Below are 21,499 nucleotides of genomic sequence, written 5' to 3' on the forward strand. Positions count from 1 at the left end.
TCAAAGAGAATCTTGGCGCTATGATGAGTGCACATTTTGTACTTTTCCTTTGTACATGATTAGAATAAAGATATGGTCAGTAAATGCATCTGTGAAGTATAATAAAGAACAAAGGCTCTTGTAGCTTACAAGTGAATGATTTAAGTAAAAGTTCTTAGTCTAATTTCTCAATCAGAGGAAGAATAATAAAACCTACATTTATGGATTGGATTTAGACAGTTTGAATTACATTTGTATACATTACCAAAACCCTAGAAGTAGACAGCAGGAAAAGTGTGACACAAATCTAGAATTTGTTTGAGACAACACTTTCCTGCTTCTGCCGTGGCGATCAGCCACAAAGACACGTGAACCTGAGGACGTTCTGGTTCAATCCATTTACACCTTTTGAGATTATTTTGTCAACTAATGTTTCCATGGTTGATAATAAACTTCTAATCTCATTTAGGACTGTTTTTAAGACAGCTTAGTTTGGCATCAAAGACAAAATAAACATTCAGCATCACACTCTTCCTGTTATCCAGAATTTTATACCTTTGGCTGATTAAATACACTCATCCGACAGCATGGTATTCAACTCATTTAAATAAATATAAAAATAATTGTAATAAATTCGAAGTAAGATTGGGAAATAAATACATATGTGAGGAACCAGATATTGTGTTAATATCTTTAATATTCACATTTTTATAAATTTCCATTGTGCAACCTTCCCCAGTCACACAAAAAAAATATGTTAAAGGTTATTTTCATTCTGATGTAAGCAAAAATAAAATTCATTTTGGCAAGCTAAAAGGAGACTGGCAGTGCTACAGGTACTTACATATGATATTTCAAGTGGTTTGGTGTAAGAATATTATCTGAGCTTTGATAAAAATACTACCTTCATGACACATTTAGTACCTCATGTTCATAACATTTTGTACCTGAAAAAATCAAAAAACAAAAAACAAACCAAAAAAAATCCCATAAATGTTCCCAGTTGAGATCGCACTGCAAGTAAAAGTAAGTCAGTCATACCTTGAAAACACGATACAGTGTACAAATCAAAGTGCAATAACATGTAGAAAATAATTTTTTATTATTATGAGATTAACATTTGTTAGACACTCATAGTTAATAAGCAAAGCAGCTCCCACAGCAACGTCTTCTGTTTTCCTCTGGAAAGTTGCTCTCAGCAACTAGAAACACTTCGAAGAGTCAATACTGTGTGAGCCTCCGAGAGAAATGTTTTTTCTTGTAAATGTTTACTACAGTTCTTCTACTGCTGTATGGGAAGGTGTAAATATCCACTTTTAAACCAAAATCCTCCTTTCTTGCAGAATCCAGTGGATCGTTGTCATTGTGGAATAGCACCTCAGTGTCCAGAAATTGCTTGAGCTGAGAGGTGATAAGAGAGAAAGACAAAGTAAGAACAAAAACAGTAAATACCCGTGAACAAGATAACCATGACAGCAAAATCAATCAAGATCAGATTATACTCGAATTTTTCTTTCTCGTTTGTTTTGGAGCCTCAGATGAATGAATCCTAAAAAATAATAGTCCAGGCTCTTACTGTCTTTAGGTTATTTTTAGAGGTTTTTTTTATTTCCCGAGGCATAGACGACGCATTAGTCAAGTGAGCCTGTACCCTAAACTCAGACCCCCTACCAAGGCACGTTGCTAAAAGGGACACACAAGGACAATCATTAAGGATATTATCAGATGTAAGGCAAAAATACTGGCTGCACCATTAATAAATATGAGAATGAGTGAACAGCATCATCTCTCACACACTTCCCCAATGTGCAAATTCTGTGTTAAAACAGCTGAAGGTTTTACAGTGTGTCACTGTTAGAGCACTAATGTCAAGGTTGCACTACTACTGGTTGGAGTACAGTTTTGCAGACACAGCACGGTATAGTGATCTCTGCTGTAGTTCTGTATATTTTATACTGAAACTAAATCCAATTAGTAGATCCTGAGTGTCATTCCGATCACAAAGTTGCAAGCGGTAGAGCAAGTTCTACAAACCAGCTACACATCACAGTCCACCCTAACAGGAAAAAAAAAAAAGTTTGGAGAAAAATAAGTATCACATACAGAACAACAATACATGGAAAGGCGTGCAGTCACACAAGTTCTCAAGGAATAAAGATTCCTTATAGAGATAATAATAACCCATTCACATCATGCCTGGCTGACCAAGGGTCATTTCATGCTTTTACCTCTTGTGCCATGCATTATACTAAAAGGTCGAAGGTCAAATGCAGCCGGATGGACATTTTGTTACTCTGTGTGTGGGTTCAATAATCACTATCTGATTATTCTGTGTATGTGTGCCCATGTATGGTACCTTTTTTTTTTTTTTTTTTTTTAAAACAAACATCTCCATCTAGCTATTTATTTCATGTTCAAGGAGGGCTAATTGCCATAGAAATGAACCACTAAAAAATTCAGAAAAAAAATCTAGTAATCAAATATTTTGTCAGTACTGGCTGATGGATGGAAGTTTTTCAATACGGCAGTAAAACGACACAAGCCTTCGTTCTGCGTTTACAGTAACAACAATGATAGCTGCTGTTTTTTTCTGGCTTATCGCTGCCAGGCTACAGATGGGGAGCTAATTGGTATCGTGGAATGCAGCTGTGCTGACTACTGAACTGTCAAGGTGCTAAATCAAAAGGTGTCTCTTTTGTTAATTATACACAATGCTACAAACAGTCATGTTCGTTTCAGCCTTTTCTTTCCTTAACCACCCATAAATATTTTGGCAGCGGTACAAAAAGGAAAAAAAAATTTACACACAATTATCACAGTAGGATGAGCAGACTGCCTGCAGATGTTTGTTTTGATTATAATGGGTGCGGAGGCAGGGCTTCCCCAAGACAAGACGTGTTTCCTAAAATCACAACAGAGCAGTAAGCATTGAGTGAGGTGCAAAGCACACAGGAGCCCCTTGTTAGAGAGAATTAATGTGGCCTCAAAAAACATTAGCACCATAAAACATGCGGTTAGGCCTTACTGTTTTTCTCGGGTTAGACAAACGTGTAGTGAATTCCGTTGCTTAGAGGAGAGGACGGTGCCAGAGATACAGGGGGAAGAGGAGGAGGCGGAGGAGGGGGTGGAGGAGGAGGGTTGGGGACGTTAGCCTGTGGCGGAACTATGAGGAGAGGACAGAAGGAAAAGAGACATTGGTTGTTAGTCAAGTGGCCAATTCTGGGCCAGTTTGAAGGCCACACTGAAGGCCAGAACTAGGTGAGAACCACACAATGTTTTCTGGAAGGACACACAATTATGACAGTGATTAAGCTCTGTCAACTACAGTTACAGTTCATGTGTTCTGCATACTAATGACATTGCAGGTGGGCTACAATGATAAAATCTAATATCACTGTGTATTTTTTTTATATCACTTTTCTGGGAAGTAAAATTTTTAGTTGAAATAACCAGATGGGATTGTCTGTGTTTTTTGCTAATGAAATAAATAAATACCTGACAAATCAAGGTGCTTCATCACAATGATGCAAAATTCCTGTAAATATTGACACGAAGCAGTCCTGCTCAAAGATCTGCAGCATTGTCCACAATGGCCTGATATATTAAAGGGAAGCTATCTTGGTATATACTAGAACTAACTGTTTAATTGATAAGTCGATCGAAAGAAAATTAATCAGCAACAATTTTTACTGGTTGATCATTTCAGTCGATGATCGGGCAAAAACTCAGAATATTCTCCGCTTCTCTTCTCCGGTGTGAAGATTTGCTGCGTTTCTCTTTTTCACATGTCATGGTAGAATTAAATATTTTTGGACTTTATCTGTGGCCTATCTTTTTTTAGGCTGATGTTTGAACAAAATGAGCGATGTAAAGATGTCACCGTGTGTACTGGGAAACTGTGATTACGTCGATAATTTTCTCTAATCAACTCATAGTTTTGTCTTAAAATGCCTATTATATTTTCCCAAAGCCCATGGTGGCGTCTTCAAATGTCTTGTTTTGTCAGACCATCGGTCCAAAACCCATAAATATTAAGTTTAATATCATAAATGACAAAGAAAAGCATTAAATCCTTTCATCTTAAAAGCCAGAACCAGCAATAGTTTGGCATTTTTGCTCAAAAAGTAACTTGGCCAAAGTGGTTGCCAATTAGTTTCCTGTCGATCAAGGTGCCCATTGCTTACTCAGGAAGAGATCCATGAATGCAGATACAAGCAAGAACATGTCGGGCAGCTTCATCAACAGCATCTTTAGATGCGTTTGCAAATTTATGGGCTTTTTTTTTTTTTTTTTTTTTTTACCAGGTTTCAGGTGTGTGCTTACAAAATAGTTCAATGCAGATTTTATGACATCAACATGATTTCAGGTCACCTGAACAAGTTAAAGGTAATTGATAAGAAGAAAGTCAGTAGGATGGTAAATTTCTCCTCCACCATCAAGCACTGAGGCTTATTGTGATCAGTACGCAGTGGTGTAAGTGTGTGCTTTATTTTTTCATTATCTGAACATTTCATCAGCTTGAAGAAAAAAAAAAAATGTTGAAGAGGCACTACACAAGGACATTTATCATGTAGATCATTAATATTTTGTAGATCATTTTTCCAGCATAAAATGTGCGATTTTTCTCAATATTTTCAGCAACTAATTACAAAATACCACATTATTTAGCTGTTCAGAATAACAAATTCAATAATCAAAAACACCTTTTTAATATATACTGTATGTAATTGTGGTGCTGAATATTCCTGCTTTTATGTTGAATGCATAATACTATGAAAAAGACTCTTCTTTTAATTCGTGGATTTGAAAGTTCACCAGCAAACCTTACTTCAACACCAAAGGGAGAGAAAGTCATTGATTCATACTCGACTGACAAGATGCCACCAGTTATATTCTCTGACATTTCTCTATGCTGGAAATAATGTTATAATTGTTGACTTTTCCTCACTGTGCATATTAAGGTTCCACACACACTGACAGCTTGAGTGTTACTGTGTGTGACAGATATATGTGTGCATATTTGTGTGTGCGTGCGTGCGCGAGGCAGACAGACTGACAATCTGCTGCAGCTACAGTGAAAATGAACTTGCCTGCCTGCTGTAGAGTATGAAAGAGATGAAAAGTGAGTGCAGTGTCTTTTATGCAGGTTCAGAGCTACGTTCAAAGCAGCAGCAGTGGTATGCAGAAGGAGAGTAGAGTTTGACTGGGTCATTGATCAGCACACAAAATGGCCTCATCAAGCGATTCCTCCCCTGTCTGAAGGATTCTACACGGATTGCAATTAGAGACCATCTGAGCTACTAATAAGGAATAATGTTCAGTTATTAGGAAATGAACAGCCTCATTGCCTGACTCTGCACCTTGCACCCTTCTCATCTTCTTTCCACAAATCCAGCATTCTAGAAAAGGCTGCTTCCCTCTCTTTATCTCTTCTTCAGCCAAAAGATGTCAGTTTGATGACAGGAGAAACTGTCAGTGCTGGCACGCTTTTTTTTTTCTCTTTTGGGTAGATACAGTAATTAGCTCTGTAAATGTTCCTGTGGAATAAGGATTTTTACACTCCTTTATAAAGCAAAGATGTATAACCTACAACAACTTACAGGCTCAAATGAACAGAAAATAATTTAAAATGATATGACTGACCCACCTGCGACTAGTTTGCTCTTGAGAGAAGCCTCCGAGGCGAGAGCGTAGGACATGGTGATGATCCTCTCCTGCTCCTGCAGAGCTGAGTCCAGTGCCACCAGCCCCACCTCTGTCTTGTCCACAGACGCTGTCGGTGCTAGGTTTTGCACACTATCACATGCACATATATACATGATCGTTAATAATATGATTAGCAGTGAATGGTGTAAGGGTAATATCTTGCAACATAGGGTGTAAAAATTGAGTCTTTTGAGTCTTTTGGTCTAACTGGTTGGTCTAACACCTACATCCCCAGAATCTGTTTTACATTAGTCGCACTCAAATGGAAATTCAGTATTAATCTAATATTTGTACTAATACTAAAAGTCTTAGTATAGTAATACTTTATCTACCTGGACTTTGCCAAGATGCTCTTGATGCGCTCCACCTTCCGATGACGCTCCTCCACCTCCTGAGGACTGAGGGGCTCCTCAGGCTCTGAATCCACATAACGCTCTGGAATCAAGACTTTCTGAGGCTTGGACAGCTACAAAAGAAATATAGTGTGTGTAAAGATCTAAGCTGTTTTATCATCATCTTGCTATGAGGAGAAATGCGAAAAAAAGAATCCATCCACTTGCACAGATGGTAATTCTTGAGTTGGGAAAATGTTAAAATGTTAAAATTTGTAAGAAAAGATGGTGAGAATTAGCAAAACTCTTTACAGATATAGTTGATGATCAGGACTGTAGTGTAGCTAAATAGAGGGATATGTAAGGCTGAAATAGGAAGGATATTCAGAGTTCACCATAAAGCTAGATCTACAACAAGGTGGTAACCTGTTGGACATTTAGCTGCTTGGTTAGAAATTCAGGCATATATGATCTAACAACACAGAGCAGGAGGAATGCAGCTATACATAAGGGCTATAAGTTCTTAAGAGCTGCGGTATTTAATTCAACAGAATATTATCTGTAAGTTAGTTTTAAGTCATGTGAGATGTCTGTCTGTTTTCTTTTACCCCAATCTCTGCCTACACAATAAGCACTAGTTTATACTTTTGTTGTTCGGAGGATTTGTTTGTTTTCACACCGCCTGCCAAAGGAGGGTGTTCATGTCACGATACCGTGATCCGGGGTAGGACAGAACAAGCAATCCCCTAAATTCTAGCAGAAAATGCATGAGAAATCTGCGTAGATTCCCTATGGGGTCTGCACACGTTTTCAGATTTTACCCACCAATACGCCCCGTGGAGAGAAACCTGCCGTCTTATACAGGCAGAGTGTCGCAGCACGCACATAACCACTCACTGTGACGTATATCCAGCGCACCCAGTGCAATACGGCGTTCTTGTTAAACTGTCAAGGCTCTGCCTACTGCTGTGCTGCTCATCTGCAAACAGTGCCGTAACACAAACACTTGCTGCTACCCCTCACATAGAGAAACACAGTCATCTGCCAACAATCCCATCGTGCTGCTACAGGACGATATTGTGGAGTAAATAATCAACTTCGTGCCACATTCCCCGCTGCTGTTGTCATTTATCGGCTGCTCATCTCAACTCTACACATGCTCTGTATTCATGAAAAAACGTTTCATGTGAGCTGACAGACTGAATTGTAGTTAAACAATTTTTTAGGTCTTATTTTTCTTTGAACTATACTTTCCAGCTTGGTTGGGGCCATGGGTATCGGCTCAAAGTTTTTGATGAATTCAAAGTTATTTCTTGATTTTCTGCATTTATAAAGTATAAAAAGGGTTTACACACTCAAATCAGTTAGATTGTTCTTTTTATTCTGTTCTCAGGATCTAAGTTCAGTAAACTGAATAAAAGGAACAATCTCTGTGATTTGGGTGCACAAAATCTTTTTTTGTACTGTTTGGACTGTGTGTCCACACACTCCAGCTCTTTTTTTGTCTTTGGATGAGAGTGATGTTTTTTCTTCTACCGTAGTCATATTTATGTATTGACATTAAACTCATTATCTGTATTCCTTCACTGAGACAAAGATGACTTACCTCCTTGTTAAGGTCCACATCATAGTCTAGTGGTTCCAGGTCAACTTCATGCGTGGGAGGAGTTGTGGCTGTGGAGCGAAACGTCAGCCATTCGTCAGAGTGCGAACAGGGTCTCTCTTTGTGCTCGGGAGGTCTTTCCTCCCCCTGGACACTCCTAACTCCCTGCGCCTCCTCACCCTGAACAGCCCTCTCAAGCAACTGCAGGTCAAACTCCTGCTCTCTCTTCCACTGGATAACGCACACAGGGAAAAAATAAACTGTAACAAATTACAGGATGCTGCCATCAAGATGTCTTGATTATCAAGTAAATTTGAAACAGACTTGTTTCACCTGCCTTCAAATTCATTTCATGAAATAAGTACTGTACAACACTTAGTTATCACTGGTACGCTAACATGGATTTTAAAGGCTGCAGTGAGAGAGAGAGAGAGAGAGTGTGTGTGTGTGTGTGTATGTGTGTGTAAAGGTGTGAAAAAGAAAAAAGAGGAAGCATGCATAGATGATTATGCATTCTTACATGAAACTGAAAGTTCTCGAGTCAGAGCATGCTGTAAAATCTCTACAGCAGAGATAAGGAACACAGCACAATGCCACTGAAATTAGCAGGAAAGATAACTTCACTCACACTGCTGACAGTTTCACCAAACACATCCATATTGTATATATTCACATAAAAAATACAACAAATAAAAAACATGGCAATATGTCTTCATTAGAAAATAATGTTTATTTATTTGCAAACATTCACATATTAAAAAGGAAGCGTTCTTGTAGCTAACAATTAATTAGCAGATAAAACCACTGAGCAAACAGTGAAATCATTTAACCTATGATTTGATAAGAAATGGATGTCATACACATTAGTACTGTCTAAAAAAAATGGTGTCCTCTCTCAAAGCCTGGGAAATGGTAAATTGGACGACAGTAAGCCCCGAGCCGTATACACTCAGACAATTTCTACCTTCGTTTAAGAAAAGAAAAAAAATCCAGCGAAAAAAATGCTACGATGAGGTTGAGTTGAGTGGGCTTAAATAGGCATTGCTCAGTGTTTGTCAATGCTTTGGTCAGTAGAAAATAAGTAGGCACTTTATTTCTCTCTCTCTCTCACACACACACACACACACACACACACAGACACTCACACATAAATGGAAGAAATTAGAAACAGCAACAGTACTTAATAGAAGACCAGCAGGCATTAATATCTAAATGAGGGAGACAGGACTCTGGGGAACAGACACCTGGGCACTATTCTGAAAGCACAGCCACTGTTACAGGGTAGAAAACCGTAAAATAGTATGGTAAAAGTGTACTGTCAGAGTGAAATCAACCATGGCCAAGAAATGGAAAGATCAGTGAGGAGAGGTAAAGGGATGGATAAAGCAATGTTAGTTTCTACAACAGGGAATAATGGGAAAAATATCCAGAAATTGATGTGTAGATGAGGACATATGTGTGAGGTAATTAGGGTGTTATGTGTTTGATAGGAAAGATATATTATTTGTAAAGATTTTGAGCAACACCACCATCCCTATTCAGTGTAAATGTAATTATTTCCACTTTTCGACAGTTATATAAGTACTGTTCCCATTTTTCGTGCTACAGTTTGAAAAGCAGAACCTGTTATCCGCCTATTATCTATATAGGCCTTGTTCATCGAAGATGTTTTGACATGTTAAAGCAGGAAAAGCACGGTTGTAAATATTTAAAACTAGAATTACCGCCTTGCGATTGTATGCCTCCGCCAGCCAGTCAAGTTGCAGTTTACATCCATGTCTTACCAGTCTCATCTAATATATATAGTGAAGACTTGGAAGGAATTTAATAAAAAGTATTTAGTGTAGTTTTTTGATTTGTGGTATATAAATAAAATTGATTTGATTTGACTCTGTTAAGCTTTGTTGTTTTGTGGGGTCAGAGTGACTTTGACCTTTGACCTCCAAATTCTAATCAGTTCATCCTTGAGTCCAAGTGGACATTTGTGTCAGATGTAATGAAATTCCCTCAAGGTGTTCCTGAGATATCGCACTCAGAAGAATGGGATGGACAACCCAAAGACACAATGCTTCCGGCCATGGCTGTTGCCGGCGCGGAGGCTTAATTACGATGGCTGAATTCCATTTAGTTGCTTCAGTTTCAGGGTGCTGGCATTCTGCATGTTGGCTCACTATCATGGCTTAGAGGGACAGTAGAACAAAATGGAGCCATTGTTAATGTTATTTGTAACACCAGTGCTTTTCCTACTAGACAAGTAAAAACGTCTGCTGTGAAAAAGGCCAATTAAAGTCTGAAAACAACACGCATCAAGTAAGCAACGTTAGAGCCACGTAGTAAATCACCATACTGCACTAATTTAATGTATTACTATCAACTTTGTAACGTCAGGAACAGAGAAAAGACCGACTACTCTGAGTAAAGCCATGCGTTAAAACCGTAGATCGGCACTCCCGGTTTGGTTGTCATCATGCATGAGAGTGTGATGTGTGAAACTGTTCTAGTAACATACTGATCCCAAGTCTGCCGAAAGCGGGCGCGAGGATGAGGATGAGGTGCGTGACGTTGAAGAGGCGTGGCGGTCTCCGTGACTGAGGGTGCGTTTCCGCTGGCGGACAAGGGCCTTCTGGTGCCTCTTCATCCTCTCCAGTTGCTCATCAGCACTCATCTTCCCCCTTTGCTGCTGCTGCGCCGGCTCCCCAGAGTACAGACGCTCCAAGGCACTTTTTGGTCTCTCCTGAGAGGAGTGGGAGGAAAGAGAGTTGATAATAAGAGCAAAAGGTGCAGCAAAAGGCAAAGAAGTGGAATTTAAAAAAAAAAAAAAAATGTAGCTTATGTTAATAAGGAACGCTAAAGGAAGACGGTATACAATTCAGTTTTCAGTCATTTCTGAGGTTATTATTGGAGTATACAGAGAGAATCCGATTCACACTGTACATTACAAACAGCGTAAAAAGTGTCCAGTCCCACAAATGCTTATTTTTCTTATCCATCATCTTTAGTAGATGGTTATTATGTATAGGCAATAATTCAGTCTTACTGTTTATCATCTATCTATAAAATTGTAGCTTAACAAAGGTCTTACATCAAGACATCATACTTCATGGTTCTGTCTAAATGATTAAGATACATTTTTAACAAAATCTGAGGTTTGAGATACTTAAAAACATATGCTTTGTGAAAATTGTGGATTTTATTCTAGTAAAACACAAAAAACCGTGGGATGAACACCACTTCGTACCATTTCATTTCTAAACACTGGAAATTATAAATATCAAGATCCAAACCTGAAGATGGTTATTATTTTTTCAGAACACTGTATTCCTTCAGGTCTCTAGTGCAGAAATAAACACAGGATCCTTCACTGACTTCCCACCTGTGAACCCTTCCAGATGGGTTTGAGGAGGTATTAATGTGAGCTCCAAATTTCAAAGAACTTAACTCTCCATGAATTCATTCATGAATTTCATTGATATCATCTGAAGTTCGAGTTACAAGCTACTATACTGTATATTTGCCGTCTCTATATTGATATGGGTTTTCACTTTTGATTCACTCTCTACTATTTGATTTGACTGATTTGATTGATTTGATTCTTCTTATTAATTTCTGGGCCTCACCTTCGTGCCAGCAGCCGAGACCGCTCTTCGGAGGGTCACATATGAGGCGATGCTTGAAGAATGATTTAGTCTAAGTGAGGAGCCAGCCACTCCTGAGGGGAAGCCAACAAACATTATAGATCTGTTTTCAACTTGGCAATATGGCCAAAAAAGTTTTGGTGAGTGGAATTTAATTACAAAGCTAGTGTAAAATTTTCAACACAATAAATATGCTCAACCAAAAAAATCTAAATTGAACTGGCTCTATCATCCACGTACCTCTGCTAGGCAACGTCTGGTAACCGCCATCATGTCCAGATGCCGAAACACTGATGTGGCTGGAGCCGTCTCCAGCCCCCATAAGCTCTGGTTCGCTCAGAAAAGGCCTAAGTTCCACCTGAGATACACAGACAGAGATTAGAAACTGATGAGAAACTGAAATTTAGACTTTCAAGCAGCACAAACACAAAGATACACGGGTACTGTCTGTACCTTACTGTCTCCATTAGTGTACTGGCCAATCTCTCTATCCCTTTTGCGTTCATCTGACTGTCGTTTGAGGCCGCGTACAGAAGTGTGTCTGATGACCGTTGTCTCCCTGGGCAACGGGGGCACAGCAGGGGGATACTCTTCAGGACTGTAGAGCTGAGGTAGAGGAGGTCTAGGAGGCACATCGTCCTCACCCTGCACACAGAACAACTGTTTAATACTGAGAAACGCTAAAAATGACAAACAAGCATCTACCTCACGTTGCTCTGATTGTGACATCAGAGCTTTCTTAAAGACCACAAAACCACTCATGAATATCTCATGTTACATACACATTTGTGGATATTCCTTTTAAAGGTTCCCTGTGGAGTTTTTGACCTCTATGCTATGCTAACAGCTATGGAGCTGTTTTTCTATGAGTAGGTCCCCGTTTTGTTTATCTCATGGATGCACGTGTGCATGCACTCTGTTAACACGATTCACAGTCCTAACAACGGTGTTACACTATTCCACTGAATAGTCATCACCAACAGGAGATGGTTCTGTGACAGCAAAGACAGGGAAGAAGAAGACTGCTGGCTAGTAAACATGGATGTAAACTATGCTGGACTTAAAATACCTAGAAAATCAGCTTTGAAATGCTTCATGGGGGAGGAAATCTACTCTACACCTTTGTTAGACCTGAATGATATACACAATGAGTTTTGGCGAGTAACACTGGATGTAAACATAACTTTTGTTTGTTTTCAAGAATCCTCCACATGGCACCTTTAAGCTAAGTTTTGTTCATTTTTTGGGCCAAAAATGATAAACATTCAGTACTTTCAGCTTCTGAAATGTGAGGATTTTATTTTCCTGTTCTTTCTTTCTGATATATATCATTGTAAATTGAAAATCTTTTTGGGATTTGGACTGTTGGATGTAAAAAAAACAAGCAATTTGAAGACCACCTTCAGAAATTGGGATTTCTCACTACTTTGTAGAATTTTATCAACTTTAACAGTTAATTTACAGTTTGAAAAAATAATTGAAAAAATCATTTATAACAAAAATTATCAATAGCTCAAACCCTTTATCTAGTGCTGATGAAAAATTGTGACTAATTCAGTCAACAAACCTACACAAACTGCAAAGACTTGATGCAGGCTTTGCTTTTCATGCAAAGATGTGTTTATTTTGTAAGAACCAGCTGCAGTTATTTCTGTGGCTGGAGTCACTCACCCATTTAAGCCCACTGGTGATGGTTGTAGAGTGGTTTAAGGGCTGCTGACTGGGGCTTGTGGATAGGGTGGGGGTGTGGCCACTAGGGCTGAGGTGGGGGCTGTGCTGTTGCTGCTGCTGTTGCTGCTGCTGTTGCTGCTGCTGGGACAATCTCATCTCCATAGCAGACGGGCTCCCAGACACAGAAGGCACTGATGATGCCGGGACTGAAGGCACAAATTTCCTCTCTGGAGGATTTGATGTATATGAACATGTAACATGAACACACAAACGCTGTAAAGACAGTGCTGTCTTTCCCCATGGGAAATGTTCAAGGCATTAGTACCGAGTATATGCAAAGAGCTTTAATGATAAGGTAAAGTAGCATAATCACATGGCATGTACTGAATTGCTCAGAGAACAAAAAATAGTTTGCTTTGTTCACATGAAACTTCAGAGTAGCTCTTGTCTTACCTGGGTTGGTAACAGAGGAGATAGTGACTTTGTAGTTGGCTTTACTGGTGCTGAGGCCTGCGATAACATCCTCAATCCTCCACAGCTCCTTTCTGATCTGGACTTTCTCTTGCTGCTCAAAGAGAAACAAAGAAACATAAACACATACGAACATAGACACATTTTCTTTAACACACACTGTAAAATTACTTGTGTACCGAGACCTGCATTAATGATGAACATTCATCCATACTGCCAAAATGTGGTTTTTCAATTTAAACTCAACATACGATCCTCTGAACAGATATCTACCACACAGAATTCTTTGCTTTGCCTGCAACTCATTCCCACACACACCCATCCATGAGAGTTAGTGACTGCTTGTGTTTGTTAACTGAGATCACTGAGGCACAGACCTGAGAAAGATCACTGCGGTTCATCTGTCCCTGCAGGGCTGACTTCAGCCAGTCCACATCTCTCTCCAGCCGGCTGTATTCATTCCATGCATTCTCCATCTCCTGCGGAACAAAACAGAACACACTTCATGTTATAAGACAAGAAAGAGCTTTCAGAGAGTGTACTCATCTTATGAGCCAATGCTAATTTAAAGGTTTCGAGGTTCCATCCCATTATACAGAGATTTACGGTCACACTTTACACATAAGCTCATGTGTGGTTTTGAATAACTTCAGTTTCATTATTCCTTCTCACTTGAAATTGAGTTGTTTAATCTGAATCATTTGGATTTGATCCGTTGTTTCCATCGTTCCGTCAGTTAACGCATACTTATGTGATCGAATGAGAGCGTCACAAATGTTTGAATATAACCAATATGGTTGGAAATGTCTTTGACAGTGAAATACTCATATTTACTGCTGTGCAATCTTGTGGTTTATTTGTAAATGTTCTATTGAAACTCATCCCTTCACTTTAATACTGAATATTTTGAATATCAATGAACTTTTCGACCAAAGCCTTTTTCTGAGTGATGGAGAAATGTAGTCATGAGTTTCTTTGTAGCCTCAGGTTCATCCCCGAGCACTCATTTTGATACTGTCACAGTCAACCTGAAACGTTGTGCCAGTTGCAGAAACCATTGAAAGGGAACATCCAAAAATAGAAGCAAACATGATGCCGACACCGAAGGCAGTCCAACCAATAAAAACATAATGCAAGAGGTAGTATGTACTCTGCAGCGAAGACAGTCTGAGTAGTTTGAATCAGTGTACCTTACCTGTCAAACCTATATGAATTATCCTGGGGTAGCCACATTGCATATTTGAACTTTAACAAAGAATAATCTGTATTTTTCATTGTAAGCATAATGAACGCAGCTTGTATCTTACTGTGGAGACTTGGGATATTTCAGCCCTGATGTGCACCACATCCTCTTGTAGTAATTTCTGCTGATAGGCAATCTTCTCGGCATGGGCCGGCTGATCTCTGTACTGCTCCATCTGCTGGTGGGAAACATCCAGCACAGACTCTAGCTTGTCCTAGATAGGGACATGAAAGACACCGTCATAACACAAGAAGCATTTATGGACCACACCAATACACCAATACAGACTGACGTGCACAACTAAATACTGTACATACAGAAGAAAATTTAAAAAAAGCAATTTTATATATGTATAAAATAAAAACCTTGTCCTCCTTCAAAGTGCGTATCCTGGCCTCTAGCTCCTGGAGAATCTTGTCTTGTTCACACAGTCGACTTAATTTCACCTAAAGGAAAAACATAATAAGAATGCAAGAAAACAGAGGATAAAAACCACATCTGCCTCTCGTTGTTATTACTCTCTGCTTACCTCGAATAACACCACAAAGTGTAGAGATAATGCAACATAATAACAGGAAAGAGATAAAACAGTGACTGGGCTGATGAGATAAAGTATCTGTTTACGACTGAGGTCAACCGTTCCATTCTTGTCTTTGTTCAACTATGTTTTAACAATGTAGCCGGATAAGATGAATTGATTGTCTGCTTTAGTCTTCGCTGTGTGTAAATATGTCAATAACGCTCATCTATGTGAAAAGCCCCGAGGAATTCCTCTCATCAGCGCAGTGAGAAATATCAAAAGGCTGTATTCTGTCTAGTTTGGGGCTGAGATCTGGTAATACCCATTATGAGTAATCATAATCAAAAATCCATATTTTCAAATTCACTTTTGGAGAAAACTGTGTTTATTGAGAGTGACAGATTTGTTTTCCCAGAAATGGGTTATGTGTTTATAAAAACAACATAAGACTGCCTACTTCGCAGTCTTTCTCACAGTGTATTTTTTTTCTCAGATCTATTTATCATTCTGTTCAATTAATAATTAAGCTGTTTTTATTTTGCTGCTGTATATTGTTGTTTTTAATTGCATGAAATATTAATTGTTCAGACAAATTTACTGGCAATTTCTTATAAATTGTTAAAATGGAACAATGCTAATGATGAAAAGCCAGGACATCCATCTTATTTACCTCTATTCAGCAGAAAACAAAGAATGAGAAAAGCAGGATCAAGCAAATCAAACTGAAAAATTTAACAGCTCAACATCTAAAACTCCCATTACATGTATTTTTCTCTTTAAATTGCAGGGAGGAAAATAAAAGCTGTGGTCGATACTTTCAGGCCTTCACTGTGCAGTGTGGATGGATGTCCCCACAGTGTTGCAATGTACATACATTCCCTTCCCTCCGCAGCCTCTGTTTACCAGCACTTAAGAACACACGCACGCACGCACACACACACACACACACACACACACACACACACACACACACACACACTGCTGCTTCTCTGTAGTGGCTTGCGAGAAGTCAGAAAAGGAGATCTTAAACAAAGGAAAGAGACAGATAAACAGGGTGCTTATCAGACTGCTTCTTTAAATCCTGAGATCATAATGATTCACTTACATCAGCATCACTTTCTGCTATTTTCACTGGCCTGGATGGTCTTTCTTTTTTTAAACTTTCTCGTCCAGTAACCTGAAATTCCCAACAGCCACAAATAAAATGTTTAATATCAGTAATCGAAGGACATATTTTCAATACCTTTAATACTTACAGTTAACAGATAACAACAACAGCATGAATTTTCAACATACAGTGAGACTGCCACTGTAAATAAAATAATGAAGAAAAAAAAAGCATGAGCTTGTATAACAAAAACTTGTGCAGAACCCTAAGAAAACCCTAAGAACCCAAAGCTGCTCTTTTTTGGCTGCTTAATAATATATGTTCGTTAAACAACCAGGTCCTTTATATGAACAAGAAGAGAGGAAATTAATTCTTGAAATGCTGATTTTATGATTAAAAAACATATTTTTTTACATTGGGAATATTTAAGCTTGATGTAAACTTTAATGATATTAAAAAAATAGCTATGCACATCACTAGGGTAAAAGTTAAATTGTATGTTATCAAGGCCTATAGTTTCATGATGGTGTAGTAACGTGGTATGTTTGGCGGAAATAGCAATGACAGTGTGGGAAAAGGGAATAATTGTAAATAACAAGCTCTGTGTACCTGTACCAGCCATGGCATTAGGGGTATTTTAAACCCGATCACAGTTTAACATAACTTTGTTTAAGATCTGTAACGTTCTATGAGATCCCCCTGCTTCCGGACAAACAACTCGTAACTGTCTACAGCTTTGAGAGAAAACTGAGGAGAAACACTTGTTTAGTCATCTTAATACAACTGTGAGTCTACAGTTGTGCTAGCACCTCTTTGAGGCTATATAGGCACGCTGGTGTTTTGAGCTAAATGCTAACACCAGCATGCTAACATGCTTACAATGACATTGCTAACACGTTTTGTGGATTAGCACTAAACACAAAGTACAGCTGACGCTGCTGGGAATGTCGTTAACGTTGTTGGTTTTTGGTCATAAACCAAAGTATTGGACATGTTGACCTGATGATGATAATGGATGTAGAGGAAGAGTCAGGGGATCAGCAAAGTGATTAAAATTTATTAATAGACTTTCTTCTTTCACTCTTATTTTGGGTCACTAGTAACATTACTATTATCAAATATTCCTATGGGAACTTGTATTTTTATGTAATCAGTTCTGTCGTGGTTAGACATGAGTTTGTGGACACCCACATCAGGATCACCACACCCAGCACAGTGGTATGGACCAGAGCAAAAGGAAGACTCAGTTAAAGGGGCATTCCACCTATTTTATATGTCAAAGTAAACTACTAGTTACTACACAACATGTGAGAACAGTGATATAGTGTATTCTGTGGTTTTGGAGGGAGCTTCATGAAGTCTGGGAAAATGACTCAAGTGATCACCTAGCTTGGGCTTGGAGACTACAAGTTTTTTTTTTTGTAAAGTGTCTTTCGTAAATTGCCAGCTTTATGTAAGTACATTACATTACAAGTTTCTGTACTATTCAAGACCAAGACCAAGACCATGGTCTGAACACACCATGTTATCGTCCATTTCCGCCTGTTACCACGATGAAACTGGAGGCCCTAAAATGTAAGTTCTCACTGTCATATCATAATCACATTGCAAGTATTTTTCTTAAAGAGCACCATTGGGTCATCTTTTATGCTCTCACAAGTAAAACAAAAGCAAAGTGAAGTATCAAAGTGACATTCAATAGCACATTCAGAAATGCTTAACGGCATGCAAGGAATCCCTTTGCCATTACAACTTCCTTTCCATCATCTCAAATCTCATAGCAGTATTGAAGTATCACACAGTGAATGATCAGATCAAGGGATTCATATGCAACTCCTGCATAATTTCCAGGGATGCATCACATTCCATTGGAGAAGCAGTGGAATGATCTGTTTCACTTTGTATGCACACCATCCTTACATTCCAACAGTACCCAAAACTTGGAGTGGAGTTTTCAAACACATTGTGTACTGAAACGATCATCGGGTCAATACTTTGGATCTGTTTTGAAACAGGAAATGCAGAGGTGTTACAGGACGTACTGTACATCGCTAGATGACCTCCCTCCATTCCAAAACTCAACCCAGATTTCTAATTAATGCATCGTGGTGTTAAACATACAAGTCAATTAGGATCAAACGCTTTGCACAGGTGTAAATGGAATATATGCCAATAGCTAGCTAAATGAGACAGATTGATTAAATATAGCAACACTCAGCCTTTTCATTTACAGTATATTATTTGTAACACTGACATGGGAATGGAGTTCACATTACTCAAACATTTTAGAAAATCAGCAATGTGCTTATAAAAACTTCAATTCCCATTACTACGAGCTTAACATCATATCTACATTACCACACTGAATCTGAGAGTATCATCCAATGGAAAACATTGTGACAAACTAGAGCATCTACTTATTTGAGAAGCTAAACCTTTCTATCAGTTTATGACAGTCACAATTGACTATTTGTTGGATTTACTAGCTTATTAATGTGATAATGGCTTTTTATCCTCAAATGTATAATTTACATAATAAGAAGACCGTTAAAAGACATGTTAATTCCATTATAAGGAGACAGTAGAAAGCACAGCGCAGAACAGAGGAAAGACAGGAAATGGGGAAACAGGGAGGCAGACGTTGGAGGTAGCAGCAGGAAAACAGGATTGCAGTCCAGAGAAGGTAGATGAAGTAGAGGATGAAAGGGATAAAGTGGCATTTACTTTTTTGGGGCCCACCTTGAGATCTAGATACTCCAGGTCCTTCTTCAGTTGTATGTAAGTATCATCAGCCTTTAAATGAGCAGTGGAGAGATAAATCATTTGAAATGAAGCTGCAAAGGATAATGGGTGACCAGATGACTCCTGTGGCCTGTATTTGCTGTTCAGGCTTTGCAAACAGAACTTTAATTAACTTGATGTCAATTACAGTTTACTTCTATTTCTGTATTTTTATCTACAGTGAGTAAAGCCAAACTGTAATTAAGTAATCATGGAATTTTTGAACTGGTTTAATGTCTCATGTTTGACCTCATACACAACTGAGTAACACAGATCCTGTGCGTGACATGTGGTCAAACTGAGTGTTTACACTCCTTCATAAGCATGAGAATGGCCAGAGAATGGTTGGATGTTAGAAACTGGGTGGAGTTGTCATCACTGAGCAGTGTTGTATCTTCTCTGTGATCCACTAGTCTTAAAGCAAGGCACTGTTTGTGAACAGGCTCACAAGGGAAACTGTAGCTTGATGGTTGCCTCGGAGTGATAAGACCAGTAGCAAAAGATATGTCAGAGCACACAGAAATGTAGATAGAAATGTGAAAGTTTACAAAGCAGGCACAGTTGACAAGCAACATGCTTCAAATATGGCATATTACTTATTACAAACAGAATAACACTAGCCTTTGATAGCTTTTCAACTTCTGAACAAGGTGGATGAACAACTCTAACTTTAAAGACACTAATGTTTAGCTAAGAGGCAATCTGGATAGTCTGAAGTGCAATATAGCCCATGCCGAAATGGCTGAATAAACAAGACCACCAAGCAATACCAACGGACCGCACAGTCTTGAATGAATGACATGGAAGTAATGTATGGGATTGGCTGGGGTGAGGGGGCCACAATGCACTGGCAGGGGTTGCAGTGTGCTGTAGAGGAGGTTAGGGAATTAGGAGGGCCCCTGACCTGCATGCTGGGGCCTAGAAGGCCGTTGTGCTGGTTGTGCTGCAGGTGAGCGAACGCATAGTTTGGGCTATGCACACCAGCCATCTTGGCCTGGTGCCTCCGAAGCTGAATGAGGAGCAGAGTCAGCTCCTCTGGCTGTAGCCAAGCCCGGGTTTAGGGGCCGGAGGCCAATGAAAGCGCAGAGGGATGAGAGAAAATATTTGAGTACCATCTGGGTAGTACAGTGGCTGAGCTATAGCAGCTGAGAGAGCCAAGTGGTAGAGAGGCCAGTATACTTCTGCTTCTATTAATGTCCTAAGAACACAAAAAACGTGAAAGATAGAACTGCTCTTTGGACATGTGATTTATTGTGCAAATAAGGGATGGTCTGAAGACAAGGGTCATCGGAACTGATAACACTAAAACAAATATGTGGTATAAAAACGAAAACAGCTTTACAGTGGTTCACAAAATCAGCTAGGTCAGCTCTAGATTCTACATCTTGATACTGTCACCAAGATGAGCCTTATTAATGAAATTCTGGGCTGAGTTATCGCTGTCCATACCTGGACTGGCTGTCCTACACTACTGGAAAACTATGTTAATACTATATGAGAGACATCTGCAGTAACAAAACCAAGTTATGTAGTGCATGTAATAAAGAGGATCATACCGTTTTGCCATGTAAGCTAGGTGCACTGACAGTGTGTGTGATGTAGCCCATGGCTGGCATGGACCTTCTCTCTATTTGGGAAGTCTGTGGACAAACAAAATTCATCAACTTGTTATTACCGATCTTAAGGAGTCAAATCAAACAGAATGTCTAATTGACTAACTAATCTTCAACAGAGTGTTGAAAGTGAGAGATAGACCACTCCATCACACTGAATCAAAGTTAAACCATTGCCTCCAAGTCAGCAAACAAATTTTACTACACAGCAGATTTATTTTTTCATCTATCCTTTTCTCCCTTTCATCACTCCTAATATTATTCGAAACAAGGTGTGCCCTGAGTTTTAGACGCTACAGGGCTTGGAAAATTTGACGTTTTTGCTTAACACACAGATTTAGCGAAAACCAGGCCCACTACAGAACCTTAAAAGGAAACAAACAACAAGAGATTTAATTAACTACACATAAATTATACTAAACCTGCTTTCTTAAAATAACATTTGTTTGCTACCAGCAAGAGAAGCACTGTAAGCCATTCCCTATGAGATTCCCATGCCACTATTTTTTTGCTGTATAATAGGTTTTTTATTTAAATGCGAGATCAGAAGAAAGAGACCGCAGCTGATGTTTGAGATACAGTAGAGATGTTTATAGGGTGCTGAGGAGCCCTGGGCAAATTGGATTAGTTGCTAATAAAACCTACTTCTTAATGATATTCCACAGAGGTATACAGAGCGCTATTACTTAAGCGCACTCTAGTGAGAGAGCACCATCAGCCTCAAAGATGCTGGGTGCACCAAAACTATGTTCATTGCCAACTAAATCTAGTTCCCATAAACATCACTCCATCAGATCGTCCTGCATAGTTACTGCGGCTCCCTTTGTTAAAAATGTA

The 21,499-nt window shown here is 39.0% G+C and overlaps 1 protein-coding gene across 9 annotated transcripts in view; it reads right to left on the reverse strand.

Annotated features, from left to right (window-relative positions):
- Positions 1–686: 686 nt before the first annotated feature.
- The window catches only part of plekha7b (pleckstrin homology domain containing, family A member 7b), a 72,305-nt gene continuing 51,492 nt past the window's right edge, over positions 687–21,499 (reverse strand). For 5 of the 9 annotated variants that reach the window (XM_040128708.1, XM_040128753.1, XM_040128761.1 and 2 more), the window contains 18 exons: positions 20,606–20,689; positions 19,008–19,061; positions 18,189–18,269; positions 16,266–16,337; positions 15,006–15,086; positions 14,705–14,854; positions 13,775–13,876; positions 13,380–13,491; positions 12,927–13,153; positions 11,709–11,900; positions 11,496–11,613; positions 11,238–11,329; positions 10,130–10,354; positions 7,624–7,851; positions 6,018–6,151; positions 5,627–5,775; positions 3,005–3,142; positions 687–1,380 (listed from right to left, as the gene is read on the reverse strand). In XM_040128708.1, coding sequence (XP_039984642.1) covers positions 3,018–3,142; positions 5,627–5,775; positions 6,018–6,151; positions 7,624–7,851; positions 10,130–10,354; positions 11,238–11,329; positions 11,496–11,613; positions 11,709–11,900; positions 12,927–13,153; positions 13,380–13,491; positions 13,775–13,876; positions 14,705–14,854; positions 15,006–15,086; positions 16,266–16,337; positions 18,189–18,269; positions 19,008–19,061; positions 20,606–20,689 — 2,226 coding nt within the window. In that variant the 3' untranslated portion in view covers positions 687–1,380; positions 3,005–3,017. The remainder of the gene's footprint in view (positions 1,381–3,004; positions 3,143–5,626; positions 5,776–6,017; positions 6,152–7,623; positions 7,852–10,129; positions 10,355–11,237; positions 11,330–11,495; positions 11,614–11,708; positions 11,901–12,926; positions 13,154–13,379; positions 13,492–13,774; positions 13,877–14,704; positions 14,855–15,005; positions 15,087–16,265; positions 16,338–18,188; positions 18,270–19,007; positions 19,062–20,605; positions 20,690–21,499) is intronic. The other 4 variants (XM_040128725.1, XM_040128715.1, XM_040128734.1 and 1 more) reach the window with 4 other exon arrangements.

This window comes from Xiphias gladius, chromosome 1 (assembly GCF_016859285.1).
Source record: "Xiphias gladius isolate SHS-SW01 ecotype Sanya breed wild chromosome 1, ASM1685928v1, whole genome shotgun sequence".
Classification (NCBI taxonomy): domain Eukaryota; kingdom Metazoa; phylum Chordata; class Actinopteri; order Istiophoriformes; family Xiphiidae; genus Xiphias; species Xiphias gladius.